Raw genomic sequence first — 13,954 nt, 5'->3', positions numbered from 1 at the left:
ATCAAACAGGAGTAAGTTCCCAGTAAGTTTGGGTTTGGTTGTTTGGTTTTGGGGTTTTTTTTTAATAGTTTTTTAGAATCACTCCTTATACAAGCCCTTCCTTTACAAAGACTGACTTCTAAGTGAAGCCATATGGAATTATATCATAGAATGGTTTGGGTTAGAAGGGACCTTAAAAATCATACAGTTCCAACCCCTGCCATTGGCAGGGATACCTTCCACTAGACCAGGTTGCTCAAAGCCCTATCCAACCTGGCCTTGAACACTCCCAGGGATGCAGCATCCACAACTTCTCTAGGCAACCTGTGCCAGTGCCTCAGCACCCTCACAGTAAAGAATTTTTTCATAATATCAAATCTAAATCTACTCTCTTTCAGGTTAAAGCCATTCCCACTGGGAACAGATGGAAACTAGGAGAGCTGGAACTAGGTGATCTTTAAGGTCCCTTCCAACCCAAACCATTCGATGATTCTATGATGATTTTCTACCTGCTCAAAGCAGGGTCAACTTTGAAGTTAGAAAAAGGGCATTTTGAGTCTTCATCCAGTTAACTTCCGAGTATCTCCAGGACAAATATTGTACAGCTGCTCTGAGCAACACATTTCAGTGTCTGAACATCTTTGTTATCAAGTATTTTCTTAATATCTATCCCTTGCTGCAGCTGATGACAGCTGCCCCTTAACTAATTCCTATGCCCTCCTCAGAAGAGCCTGACTGATCCCTGTATCCTCCTATCATGTAGCTGAAGACAGCAAAACTTTTCCCTTAGCCTATTTCCTTACAGAGACATTAAAAATGCAAGAGTTACTACCGTAAATTTCCTGATAAACTTATTGAGCTTTCTTAAGTCTAAGGCAGCTGATGATAATTCAATTATTTTTTTTAAGTCTTCTGAATATTTTTACAGTTCCTGCTTTGATAAGACAGTAGTAGGGGATAAATTATGTTTGAAAAAAAGCAATGATCTTCGAGAAGATTCCTCTACTTGAGGACTAAAACCTAACAATATTGAAACCAAAAGTGTGGTCCAATGCATAAGCGTTATTTCACCTTAAATCACTTTCAAGTATAAAAAGAAAAAAAACTGAAGTTCCTGGGAATAAGTCAGAAGAGAAGAACAGAGAAGATATTTTTGCTTTTGATACATGTAAAAGAGTTCTCCTGTTGTTTGCTTTTGTTTGTTTGGTTTTTTGTAAGGTATTGGTAATTATCCAGTACATTTATCACAAGTTCAACAACAGACCTTGCAGCTGACATCTCTCATCTGCAGTAGAGATTAAGTCTACTTCAGCCTCATCTTGAACTTAATTGAAAAATGACTCAAGCTGCACAAATCTCTTAAAAGGAGCTACAGAGACAAAGATTCTGAGAAGCAGAAAACAACCTGAAAGCAGGCTTCATTTCTGAGAGTCAACAAGCAACACATCGAATATTTTCCTTTGACTGAAAGAAAAAAGAACAACAGCTTGTTCCAATCTTGTTCTAGTAGAGCCATTTCACCCCAAAATAAATTATTAGTCTTGCTTTCAGAGTGGGAAGAGAAAGCATATTCTCCTTCAGACTTACCTGTTCCTCTACTTCTTTTATGCTGTTTCTGGCGAGGGGAGGAAGAAAGGCAGGAAACAGAATGACGAACTACCTCATAGTGAATTTGAATTATAACACATTTGGGAAAAAAAAAAAAATCCACCCAACCAAAGATAAAACTTTAACTCAGTGAAGTCAGAAAAGTTTACTTACCATTTGATATAAATTTCAATGAAGACCAAGACTAGTTCAAACTTTTTCAGCTATATGCTGGGGGGAAAATGCAGCATATCAAGGAATATATGAGTATCTTGGAAGGTTTGGAAAGTGGTAACAACACTTGAAACAATTTACCAAATATCTTCTAAGTAAAAGGAAAAAAAAAAAGACATTTTAAGCTACTACATATGAAAACATTGTCAATTATATGGAAATTTAATTTTTAACATTCTTCCATGAAGACAATTCCTCTTCAGATAACAATGACAGTCAATAACTGGACACAGTTCTGTGACAGGATCTCTATGAAAAAACATCATATCTACAAGTGACATTTTCCAAGGAAACCACAGTCCCATGGGGATTTGCATGTCTGTAAGTAGAATTTTTTATTTCATTAATATGAACAGATAGTTTAGACTTTAACAGACACATTTAAGAACACCATGTGTAACTCAGTAGAATAAAGATTTGCACTACAATTTATGTCACTATTCATCCTTGTTGCACATAAATTGCTGTCTTAAGCAGAAAGGGAACTTCCTCACATAAAGGAAAACAAATTAGTCCATACAGCTTTACATCTCTCTGACTTTCCAGCCAAATCCACTCTTTCACACCCAACAAAACACAATTAATTTACTACTAGTTTTCCTTCGTAAGTGCTGTTATCATCCCATCTTACAGTGACCTAACTTCAATTAGAAGATCTTAAGGTCCTTTCCAACCCTAACTTTTCTATGATGCTATGATTTCATTCCGTGTGTCTCTTGTACAACTTGACACCAACGTAGAGCTCTACACACAGAGCTCTTCTAAGCATGCTCAGATATAATACCTTTGTTTAGAGCAGGGACAAACACCTGTACCTCAGCTGCAGAGTACATTACCATTTAATTCACATATTCCCACAAGTATGGCCTCTAAAGGATGGTAAAACGTGCCATAAAGCTGCAGCGTCTTATGGCTCACAGCAGTGTTAACTCGAGGCCACCGCAGCCTACAACCAGAGGAGTTCCCTCATCTTAGATGGCAAGTCGCTGAGAGGGAATTACTAACAATTAAAAGGAGCCTACCATTTCTCAGACGCTTAGAGGGCTACATGACTACGGGGTCCTCAACTCCTCAGGCACGTACCGAACGAGCGGACCTGCACTAACGTGAATGAGGGGAAAGGGGCCTTATGCAGAAGGGAAAGGAGGGCCTCAGGAAGCCTCCCACAGACGCAAACCAGACCCCTTATCTGCCGGTGCCTCTCTCACCGCCCACCCGCTTCCGTGAAGGGGCGTGTGCCCCGTAGAAACCCGGGCCGCTGGTGCGCGGCGCCGTGCCCTTCCAGCGCGCCGATTGGCTGGTGGCGCCGGCGCTCTGCGGTGCTGTTATTCCTGAGGCGCCGTGGCTGCCCGGCTGCCGGGAGCGGGGCGGGGGGGGCCCCGGCGCCTCCTCGCCCGACCTGCCGCCTGCCTCGGGGCGCTCCTCCCGCGCGGGCCGGGCGGCGGGAGGAGGAGGAGCGGCGGGGAAAACACGGGGGCCTTCTCCTCCTCCTCCGCGTGTGGCGGCGGGTTCAGCATCTTCGAGACTGAGAGGCCGGGAACAAAGGCTCGGCGCCAGCCCCGGCAGCTCCACCTGCCCCCAGCGGAGATGGCGTCCCTCGGTTTAGGGGGGCTTAATGTCTCCGCTCGTAGGAAGAGCGTCCCGGCTCGCAACGCCGCGGTGGAAAGGCGGAACTTGATCACAGTCTGCAGGTGAGCCGGCCTGGCCCTCCCCTGCCGCACCCGAGGGGACCGTCCTTCGCCCTCCCACCGCCCTGGGCGCTTGTGGGGGGCTGTTCCGCTCCTGCTAGCGGCGGGAGCTCGGGCGCAGCTCCGCTGCAGCACGCCCTCCTGGGATGCCGGCCTGAGGGGTACGCAGCGGCGGGAGAGTGCATTCATATCCATCCTGCCTTCTCATCTTGCCGCCTCCATCCTGACTCAGCTCCCTCGGGAGCCTTGGCGTGTCGGGTGGCCGAGGGGCCGGGGCACACCTGGCAGCGCCGTCGGGCACACCGGCCTGTTAAATGGTCATTTTTTCTGGGGGGGGGAGGTTTGTTTTCGGCACCTTGATTGCGTACCTGGGCCAAAGGTGGGTGCTGGAGCAGTGTTGAACTGGAAGAAGTTTTTTACTGTGAGGGCGGCTGAGGCACTGGAACGAGCTTCCCGAGGAAGTTATCAATGCCAGGGGCAGTGTTCAGTGTCAGGGTGGATGGGGCTTTGAGCAACCTGGTCTAGTGGAAGGTGTCCCTGCCCATGTCAGGGGGTTGGAATTAGATTATTTTTAAGGTCCTTTGCAGCCCAAACCATTCTGTGATTCTGTGAACTGAGGTTTTCATCTTCGCGCAAATAAATTGGTGTAGCGTCGATGTCTTAAGCTGACGCGCTATGGTCGCTTTTCAAATACAGACTTTATAGGTATTGGACGTGAAGTGAAACCTAAAGCAGCTTTTCCAAGCTGCTGTCGAGTGGCTAACGGTATGTTCTTGTTAACACGCTGGTGTCTCAGGAGCAGTCCTGAGGCGGCTGCTGCCTTCAGGGGATATTTTTATCTCCAAAATCTAGATCAGGAAATCTGCAGTACGGGCTAGATCTAGTGTATGCAAATATTTTTTGTAGCATCTTAGTGTTGCGCTTACACAAGCTTGGTAACGCTTCCTGTGCATTTCCACTGCTGTCATTGTTGAATTCATGCAGCGTTTCAAAGTGTGCAGTACTGAGCCATTACATCATGGCAAACTTTTAAATACGTGGATATGCTGGGAGCAGGGACCCTGTCAGTGCACTTGTTTCAATTCCTAAATTTTTAAGTTATCAGACTGATTGGAATATTATCTGGGGAGGGTCTTCAACAGACTCATATGAGCTATAATATTTTAATTCTCAGAAATTTTAATTATGTACCACTTAATGCTGCAATAGTATTTAAAAACAGTTTAGGACTTCAAAATCTTCCCTTTTTTATTTTTTTTCCTCTTTTATTGTATGTTATTAATGGGTTTTCCAAAGGGTAACTGTATCATCTGGCTACTGAAAGGAATTTGCTTCGATATTCCTGCAAGTCCTAGCATCTGGGTTTCAGAGTAGCTTAAATACTGTACTGCCTTTTTTCCCAGGCTGTTTATGCTGACCTCTACTCTTGCTTGTGAAAAAGATGTACAACAAAAACATAGAAAAAGAAGGTTTTTGCCAAAGCAGATCAAATAGAAGTTTTCAGTTTCATTATTGCTACAGAGATATAGATGTAGCCAGTCTGCAGGCTCAGGAAAACAGTGGTTTTATCAAGTAATGACATGAGTATAAAGATATAAACAGTTCTTTTTAAAGGAGTATATTGTATTCTATGGAGCTTGCTGTTTTTCTCTGCCTTCCCCTTTGAGAGAAACTCTTCTGTACTCCGTGCTTTTACATTTTATTTTTCAGTTTATTTCACGTCCTTGTCCTGCACTTGAAATGTTGTTGTAACATGTTTAAAGAGGCTTAGAAATCTAAGGACATTTAGTCAAACACATATGAATCAAAGACCTATTGCAGAAATTACTTGAAATTTGTGTATTTTAATTATTTTCAGTAAGACAATGTAATTTTGCTGTATCTTTACAAAACATGAAGTTTCTAGTTTGTAAATACACCTTAAAATTTGGAAAGGATGATGAGGAAAAAAAGATTTGTGTTGTTATGATACGCGTACATTTATATACTTTTGTATTCTTCGGCCAGTGTAAGAGTAAATGTTTTAAATATTTCTGTGCTTTACCATAGTTATTATATAGTCTCTATTATTTAAAAGTGTCATTTGTTAGGAATAGCCAAATCAGTGTCAAAGCTGGTAAGATAGCAGTCCTTTCCAGTCAAAATCCTATGAGAATGTGAAATATTTCTGGTAAAAATAGCTTCAATTAATTGATTCAATTATATTTGGATTATATGACTTGCTATGCAGTGAAGGTGAGAGATCACAAGAAAGATACTCCTCTGAATTACCATCTGTTAACAGTCTGTGATAATTTAATGAAGTTAAAGCTTCGATTTAGCAGATTTTTACTTATTAGTCATAATGGAATTTGGGTTTTTAGTCTTTTCTTATACTGATGACATCTAACTCCTTGTGTGTAATGGGTAGTTTGTTACATTTACAGCTTTAATGAAAAAACCTTTTCCTTCCAAAGTGTTGAGTGGCACTGTAGTAATGGAAAGTAATGTAGTTAATTAAGTTTCATAAACCAAGTGTATATGAAAATACATGGTTGTGTTTGTGTAACTGTACAGCCATGATTTAAATTGCAACAATTTTTAGGATTTGAATAAGTACTACATGATCTAAGCTCTGTCTCTGCATACCCTTTTCCCTGAAGTTTGCCTTCCAGTTTTAGTAAGTGCTCTTGGATGTTGAGGTTGTTCTAGGTTCACCTTGGTCTAATCTAGTCTTTTCTAAGATTCGTACATCCATGTAGAGACAGAACCACCAAAAAAAGTAGAGACAGGCCTTGGAAGTGAGGGTTGTAGCTTAAACACAGATTGTTAACACAGAATTAAACGATTGTCAGGAAATGTATTTTTAAAACAGTGATTTTTTGCTAATATGTGGAAGAGGAACACTGATATTGACCCTTAGCTGAACTGTCTGGTTTCATGTCCAAGCCATGTTCTCTAGCATAAGGGATATTAGTTTATAACCTTGGGGTTTATTTTATATTAATAGCTCACAGTCTTTAAGATGGCATTTTAATGACATTTCTTAATTGAAAGCTAAGTACATGTGTCAGAATCCTTCCCTTCATTTGAAAACTTCAGAGGAGCAGACTCTGACAATGAAAAATAACAAATTCATGTACCAGTCAATTTTTCTGCCCATTTGCTGTCTGATTAGAGGCTTATTGCTGTTTTGGAAATAAGCCTGTAGACCTGGGATGTATCCACAAAAGGTTTGGTTTTTGTCTGGAGTTACTGTAGAAATCTGGGAGATCATCTTGTGCGTCTTGCAAAACAGTGAAGAACCCATCCCACAAATATTCCTATAAATCTTTCTTATTTGAGAACGTGTCCCTCTTACGTAACTCGGAAGGTCTCTTTAAGGTTGGAGGATGCTACTGTTTCTACATCTTTTTTTGGCTCAAGCAAGACTAAATTAGTGACAGAGAATGTAGAATCTAATCCATTATGTAAGTATCTGAAAACATCGGAGTTCACAAAGATAATTTAGAAACATTGCTATTGGAATTTGTCGAATGACAGTTACCATATGAAAAAAAAAAACCCCAACCCAAACCAACTCTATTGTTACAGTGACACAATGGGATTGGATAAAAGACATTTTTTTAAAGGAGTCTTATAATAACTGGTATTGGAGCTACATCACTCCTCTGGTCCCACAGTCTACCAAAAAGTTCATCTTAGAAACTTTTTCAAGCCATTTTAATTTCTTGTGCCCTTTTTTTACAATTTGTGTTAACCTCTGAAGTGCAGTTAACCTCTAGAGTGCAGTGATGCTGTGGCAGCAGCCCAGTAGAGAGAAAGTGAAGTTGGGAGCAACAAAGGGAAAGAAGAAAGCTCCTCTAACTCTACCTGCATGGACATATTTTCTTTGTATCTCTTGTGTGCTTTAAACCTGACCTTTTGTTGACTTTCAGTCCCCAAGTGGTTCCACATAGGAACCAGGAGCATAGGCTTTCTTTTCTAGGAGGCCATACACTGGAAACAATATGAGGCATCTGCCATGACTTAGTGAAATTGCTCACTTGATGCTTACAGGGTAACTTTTTTGAAGGCATCAATCACTTCTATGTACCTTAAATCCTTTTTCCAGTCAGTGTGGTTAGCATGGTGAAGTGTGAATATCTAACATGCAAAATGTGCTTCTGACTTTAAATATAAACTTAAGATAGGAAGAAGGAACTAAAAAAAAAAAGGGGGCAACAATAAATCCACAGAAGTATTTGCACAAGATATTTTTTGTACCTTCCCAAAATATTTCTGGCCAATCATATTTTGCCTAGTAGCACTGTTATTTTCCTGGTCTATGGAAATAAGGTGTACATACTTGCCCTCTCTGTCTAGAAGTTCTAAAAGCCAATTTCAGCCAAGCTTGACATAGGTTTTTGGTGACAGTGTAGAGTGATGGAAATTAATATTCTGTGGGGTGCATGGTGGCAGTAATATGAGCACATAGAAAGACCACCATTAATGATGAGTTGTTAGACTGCCTTTTCTAATCAGACCCTAGGTATTTAAAAATTGTTGTATCCTTAAAACTAGATATACTCCTTCAATTGAATTGTGGGATGCTTTAAAATTAAAAAATAAATAAATTACTTATCGTGAGTTTTAGAAGTGTATTTGTGAGTTGCTCTTAAGTGTTTTTTCTTTACTATATCTCCATATATGTGAATATGTATCCCATACAATATTAATCAGTGAACTTTTAAGTAGGACACTGAGTAGAGGAAAAATGGGCATAGCTACATATTATGCAGCACTTTGTTTTGCAGTTTATGGATGATAGTGTCATGATCATGTCTCTAGTTTTAATATTATGTTATTATATATAGCCCAGTGCATTATACTGCTAACTCACCTCTCTCTTGTGCATGTATCTGTGAGTGAGTGGTGTGCTGTACCTTCTCTTTTACAGACCAGCACAGTGTAGGAGAAGTCTTCTTGCCACAGTTAATAGGTAGTCATGGCATTGCTGTATTTATTTATTTTTGAAAATAGAAATTATAGATAATTTCACGGCTCTGGTATAGCTTTGAAGAAAAAAGCATTACTGCCATTAAGGGTAGTCAGTAGCAATGATACTGACTAGGTAAAAATTTACTGGTGGGCATCCATGTCTCTTACTCAAAATTGGTTAAAAACGTGGAGGAGTTTAAAACTGAGTCATAACTTGGCACTGCAGAAGAAGCTTCCTCCCCCACCCTTCTCACTCCTGATTCCTGTCCTGCCAAAACCACTATAACAATAGAAGCCTGCAGGGAAAGTAGGATGGGGAGTCTTTATTCAGAAGTTTACTTAGTATGACATAATTGAGTTGAAACTCCTGAAATATATGTCAATTCAGTTTGAGCATAATTTGATTTAGTAAATGAGCATCAGGAGGCTGTGCTGACTCCACTCAGGATGCAGTGCAGTTACTTTTACAGTACAGACTGTTTGAAAATAGTGTTGCTGGTTTAAGGAGTCTCATTCCTGCCCATGCCTCTATAGTATGCTGCTTTTGCAGATGTGCTGTAGAACTGTGTTGAGATGCTGTGAAGCATTGTTATTATGAATGTCTTAATGTTTAAAAGCCATTTTATCCCTCCTTTCAAGTACTGAAAATCTAAATCAGTTCATAGTGAGCCCCATAAAAAGTAGAACTGGCACGACTGAGGGAGGAGTGTGCTCAGGTATGGGATCTGAGAGGCCGAGTGGGAACTTCCTAAGATGCTACTGTTGAAGTTTGGGTGTTGTGAAAACAAGCACCTCAGGCTCTAGTATGGCTCCATTAATACATACAGGGATTGTTGCAAAAACCACAATAAATGCCTCAAAGTAAGTGTTACTTTCAAAGTTGAGGACGTGAAACTTGCCTTGAAACTAAAAACTGAAGAACAAGGAACTGAAGAAAGGAAAAATGGATTATGATTAAAATGGCAAAGGCAAGAGAAAAATCAATTTTTATCTTATTTCTTGAAGTTTAAACTGGCTGCTCCTGAATAAAAACGATCTTGTGTAAGTGCAGGTGTAACTAAACACAACTAGCTGGCTAGTTGGACTAATTACACCTTGTCTGCTTTTTACTGTGGCTTGATTCAGCCTTTCCAATTTCAAATGTAAGATCATTTAAATTGATAATTTTTCTGGCATAATAATGAAGTAATATTGTGCTAAATGGGGATTACCTCCATTCACAGGGAAATCAGCCTGTCTGAGTTAATGCACAGAGTTAACAGTGCATAAAAATTAATTGGTTTATAATATGTTCGGATTATTCTTGCTAGGATGAAATTACAGTGTTCTCATAATAAGATGAGGTTTATACTTCTGATTCTTGGACATGGAATTTGGGAATAAAAGGAGTGTTGACAAAATATCAAGCAAAAATCATGATGGTTTAGGATTATAATTGAGAAATTGATGTTCGGTGCTTTTTGAGTACTGGTTTTCTACAGCTTTATTACACTAGTGCAGAGAAGAGGAAAATAATTAGCCAGTTTCTATGTAGGAAGTATGGTGATTTTTGTTTTCATTTTGTTTTTAAGGCTTCATGCATAAGACCAACAATGATGATTCTATTTCCAGGCTATTTCTCAGTGTGGTATGTGTTTACATTTCTCCGACTGAACTTGAAATCATCAAGGTAGTTTTCTGGTTCTTTGATCATTTGGTTTATACGAACTACTGTTCTGCTTTAGAGGCCCAATAGCTATCCATATACTTTATGATTGTCCTGTACTTTTGCTCTAGGTTTTCAGTCAAGACTCTGATTGACCGTTCCTGTTTTGAGACTATAGATGATACTTCCCCTGAATTTAATAATTTTGCAGCCATTCTGGAACAGATTCTAAGTCATCGACTGAAAGGTATGTTAATTAACTTCCATATTGGTGATAGAAGAATTTGTTGATATGAAACCACTGCTCATCCGTAGAAACTCCTTGATGCTGAATGAAAGTGTTTATTTTCTTTGTCCCTTTTTCTGACCCTTTGTTGGTTTTCCGGGGTTTGGGTTTGTTGGTTTTTTGTTTGCTTGCTTGTCTGGTTTTTGGTGGTTTTCTGTTCCTTTGCTGTTGTCTTCCTGATCTTTTGCATTACTATGGAAAAGTAAAGGAAACAGGTTTTGTGAAACATGTTTCCAGTGTTCTTTTTGGAAGCCTTCTCAGCTGGTAATTAAGTGAATGTTGCCATGGTGCTGAGTGCTGTCTGCTTTTTTGCTTTATGATAAGGCTGTGTCCTAAGATTCTGAGTCTGAAAGACAACTGTAGTGTATTCTGCTTTAACAGAAGCCATAGGGAGCATATCTGTGATGCTGCTGCTTTTTCATTCTCCCATCCCTGCTTTTGTTGCCTTCTTTTCCAGAGACTGTGTTAAGTCCTTTAATTCCTGTCCCTCATCCCCCTAGTGAAACTGGTTTTTTGCTACTGGAATGTAATGGGTCTGGATTAAATTGCTTTTGAGAAAGGTCAGTTGTTGATTTTCCTCTTGTACTGGAGTCAGACGTTGTTCTAATTCAAGAAAATGTCTGTTTGTGTTTTCTGATTGTTCTAGAGGAAGCTGCTTTGCTAAAAGAACAGAACGTGCCTTAGCAGTAACAGTCCTTAGAAAAGGACTTGGGAAGCTTCTCGTCATTCTCAGTGCTGTGCACAGTTTCTGAAATTATTTAAGGATTATGAAGGACATCATAATCATCTAAATATAGATGTGTAATATGACAGTCCACATCTTTTCCTACTTTTTTAATATTCATAACTAAGCTTTGCGAACAATATTGTGTGTAGGCTGACATGAGTAGCACAATTACTACCTGCTGTCATTCTGTCAGAGAAGGAAAAAAAAAATCACACTGTGGGGTAGAAACATAGTGTTTGTCACATTGTGACAAAGATTATTGAAGTAATTATGGGTACTTAGCAACTTGACACTGCATGGAAATTGCTCTGTTTTCTCCTTCTCCCCCAGCTTCTGTGGTGTTTGAGCAAAAATCATGAATTCTCCCCCCTCCCCCCAACATTCTTTTGCTTTGCAGCCTGTTATTCAGGACAGGCAGTAGAGAGAAGAAGCCTTGACAAGTTGGCAAATGGGTTACAAGCAAGTGGAATTTAAAAGTTAAAAATTACTGCAAGTAAGAAATAGAGAAAATAAAAAAGCTGAATTTTTGTTTAAGTCTTCCCCTTGTAATTACTGGTATGAATTTCTGAGTTTGCAGAGTTAAATAAAAATAAGGAAAAAGGCAGCAACTTGTGCATTGTATTTCAAACAGGGAATATTTTGGTAATAAGCTAGATATTGTGAGTAATTGTTTTACCCTTTTAAAAGTTGAAAGGGAAATTGAGAAAAAAATACACCATGGCAACTCAAATTTTAAGAGGGTATATATTAAACAACACAGGGCTTGAAAGAAATAGTGGTTTATTGGTGGAAATTATTAATATATTCTGAGTGCATACTTTATGTCAGTAGGAACACACTAAAAGCAGACTGGTAAGGGTGGCAGGTTGTATAAAATGTTTTAAAGCAGGCAGAACATACATGATCTGGTGTTCTGTAGTAAGATAAATGGCTTCATTGTATCAAAGTTGTCAGTGTAGCTAAACAGATGATCCAGATTTGAGGGTTTGAGTATATAGACCTTTACTTTCTTAAGGCCAAGGCAAATAATGATTCTTAATCTTAAACTTCCTTTGGAAGTCTTGAGTGAGGAAGGAAAAATAAAATGAAGTATTTAATTTGCATTGTAAAGGACTAAGTTTACTTTTATTAGAAAACTTTTACTGGCAACTCTTTCCTGACATTAAATATAAAATGTTTGTAAGGAGCATAGCATAGACTTGATGGAATATAGTGATTGTTGCTGCTTATTAGTTTCATGTTCAGATAGGATCCAGACAAAACAAAATGGAAGTAAGAAGCTTATCCATTTTAAGGGGAAAAGTGTTCAACTACAGGGATTAAGATTTTATGCGTTTCCTGAAACTATTGTGATTAGAATTCTGAAATAATAGTTTTTCAAGCCTCATCCTCATGGCTATTCGGCTAAAAATGCCAGTTGAGCAATATGAGCACGATTTTTAGATGGATTTTTGATAGGTAACTGATCTGATGTTGCCAGTTCCAAATAACAAAAGGGTCAGGAACAACATTCATGGTGGTTTGGGTGGGTTTGTTGGCTTGTTTTTTCTTTCAAGAATAATTGGAGAATTGGAAAGTACCTTAGGAAGTCATTCAGTTCTACCTCTTGCTCAAAGTACGGCTGTCTCAGATTGCTCACAGCATCTTCCAGTTGTGTTGAAAATCTCCATGACATTTCTTAAAGTCAGTGCACTTTGCTACAGAACTGTATTCCTCCTTTCCCCTCCCACTGTGGTTATGTTTTCCTAATGCTGGCTATGGTCTTCACCAAATCCTGTGATGAACCAGACCAGGAAGTCAAACAGGCAGAAATCTAATGACTTTCCCCATGGATTAACTTCTTTAACCCAGCTGCTCATTTTCTTAAGTGTGTTTTAAATGTGGGTGTTTACTTAGTCATAAAATGAGGTCAGCATATCAGCTTGTACAACAGAGATCTATGAATGCTACTTGAGTGCAGGTGTCTTTTCATATGATTCAGAAATCTTAGCCCATACTACACCAATATAGTTCCAAAAAAGGTAACATAATATGCCGTGGCCAAAAGGCCACACCTATACTACCTTAGAGTTACATATTCAACAATGCCGCAAGTGGCAGTCAGTAATAGGCCACTGTTGTTAGAAAAAGCAGTCTGGCTCACAACCTATTATTTTAATTGCCCTAATGAAGAGAGAGAGTTCGAGTAAGCTGTATCAACTGTCTTCAGGGATTGCAAGTCATTGACTGCCTTCTGCTCTAGAAAGTGGAGAGGTATGGAGAGGTATTTGTCCCCATACTGTATAATACTGTATGTGTAGCATACCTGGTACTTCCCAGCGATGCTGGATTTATTGTGGGTGCAGTGTAGACCAAATAACATAATGAGGAGAATAAAAAGAATGTGTTTTTCCTGTAATTAAAATAAGCTGTGTGGCATGCCTGCTGGCAAGATATAGAATCATAGAATAGTTAGGGTTGGAAAAGACCTTAAGATCATCTAGTTCTAACCCCCTTGCCATGGGCAGGGACACCTCACACTAAACCATGCCACCCAAGGCTCTGTCCAACTGGGCCTTGAACACCGCCAGGGATGGAGCATTCACAACTTCCTTGGGCAACCCATTCCAGTGCCTCACCACCATTACAGTAAAGAACTTCCTACTTATATCCAATCTAAACTTCCCCTATTTAAGTTTTAACCCGTTACCCCTTGTCCTGTCACTACAGTCCCTGACGAAGAATCCCTCCCCAGCATCCTTATAGGTCCCCTTCAGACACTGGAGGGCTGCTGTGAGGTCTCCACTCAGCCTTCTCTTCTCCAGGCTGAACAGCCCCAGCTTTCCCAGCCTGTCCACATACGGGAGGTG

At 39.8% G+C, this 13,954-nt stretch overlaps 2 protein-coding genes across 7 annotated transcripts in view; one reads left to right on the top strand and one right to left on the bottom strand.

The window, feature by feature from the left end:
* The window catches only part of ABCB1 (ATP binding cassette subfamily B member 1), a 64,723-nt gene extending 61,815 nt beyond the window's left edge, over nt 1-2,908 (bottom strand). For 3 of the 5 annotated variants that reach the window (XM_065666454.1, XM_065666459.1, XM_065666455.1), the window contains exons 1-2: nt 2,823-2,896; nt 1,741-1,797 (exon numbers count right to left, since the gene is read on the bottom strand). The gene's annotated coding sequence lies outside the window, so the exon portion shown is untranslated. Of the gene's footprint in view, nt 1-1,740; nt 1,798-2,822 lie in introns of all 5 variants that reach the window. The other 2 variants (XM_065666461.1, XM_065666460.1) reach the window with 2 other exon arrangements.
* A 181-nt stretch (nt 2,909-3,089) lies between these two features.
* The window catches only part of RUNDC3B (RUN domain containing 3B), a 53,920-nt gene continuing 43,055 nt past the window's right edge, over nt 3,090-13,954 (top strand). Inside the window, exons 1-3 of one of the 2 annotated variants that reach the window (XM_065666453.1) lie at nt 3,411-3,491; nt 10,019-10,116; nt 10,224-10,339. In XM_065666453.1, coding sequence (XP_065522525.1) covers nt 10,040-10,116; nt 10,224-10,339 — 193 coding nt within the window. In that variant the 5' untranslated portion in view covers nt 3,411-3,491; nt 10,019-10,039. Of the gene's footprint in view, nt 3,492-10,018; nt 10,117-10,223; nt 10,340-13,954 lie in introns of both variants that reach the window. The other variant, XM_065666452.1, reaches the window with a different exon arrangement.

This window comes from Lathamus discolor, chromosome 2, assembly GCF_037157495.1.
Source record: "Lathamus discolor isolate bLatDis1 chromosome 2, bLatDis1.hap1, whole genome shotgun sequence".
NCBI classification, from domain to species: domain Eukaryota; kingdom Metazoa; phylum Chordata; class Aves; order Psittaciformes; family Psittacidae; genus Lathamus; species Lathamus discolor.
This window is presented reverse-complemented; position numbering and strand designations above follow the sequence as displayed.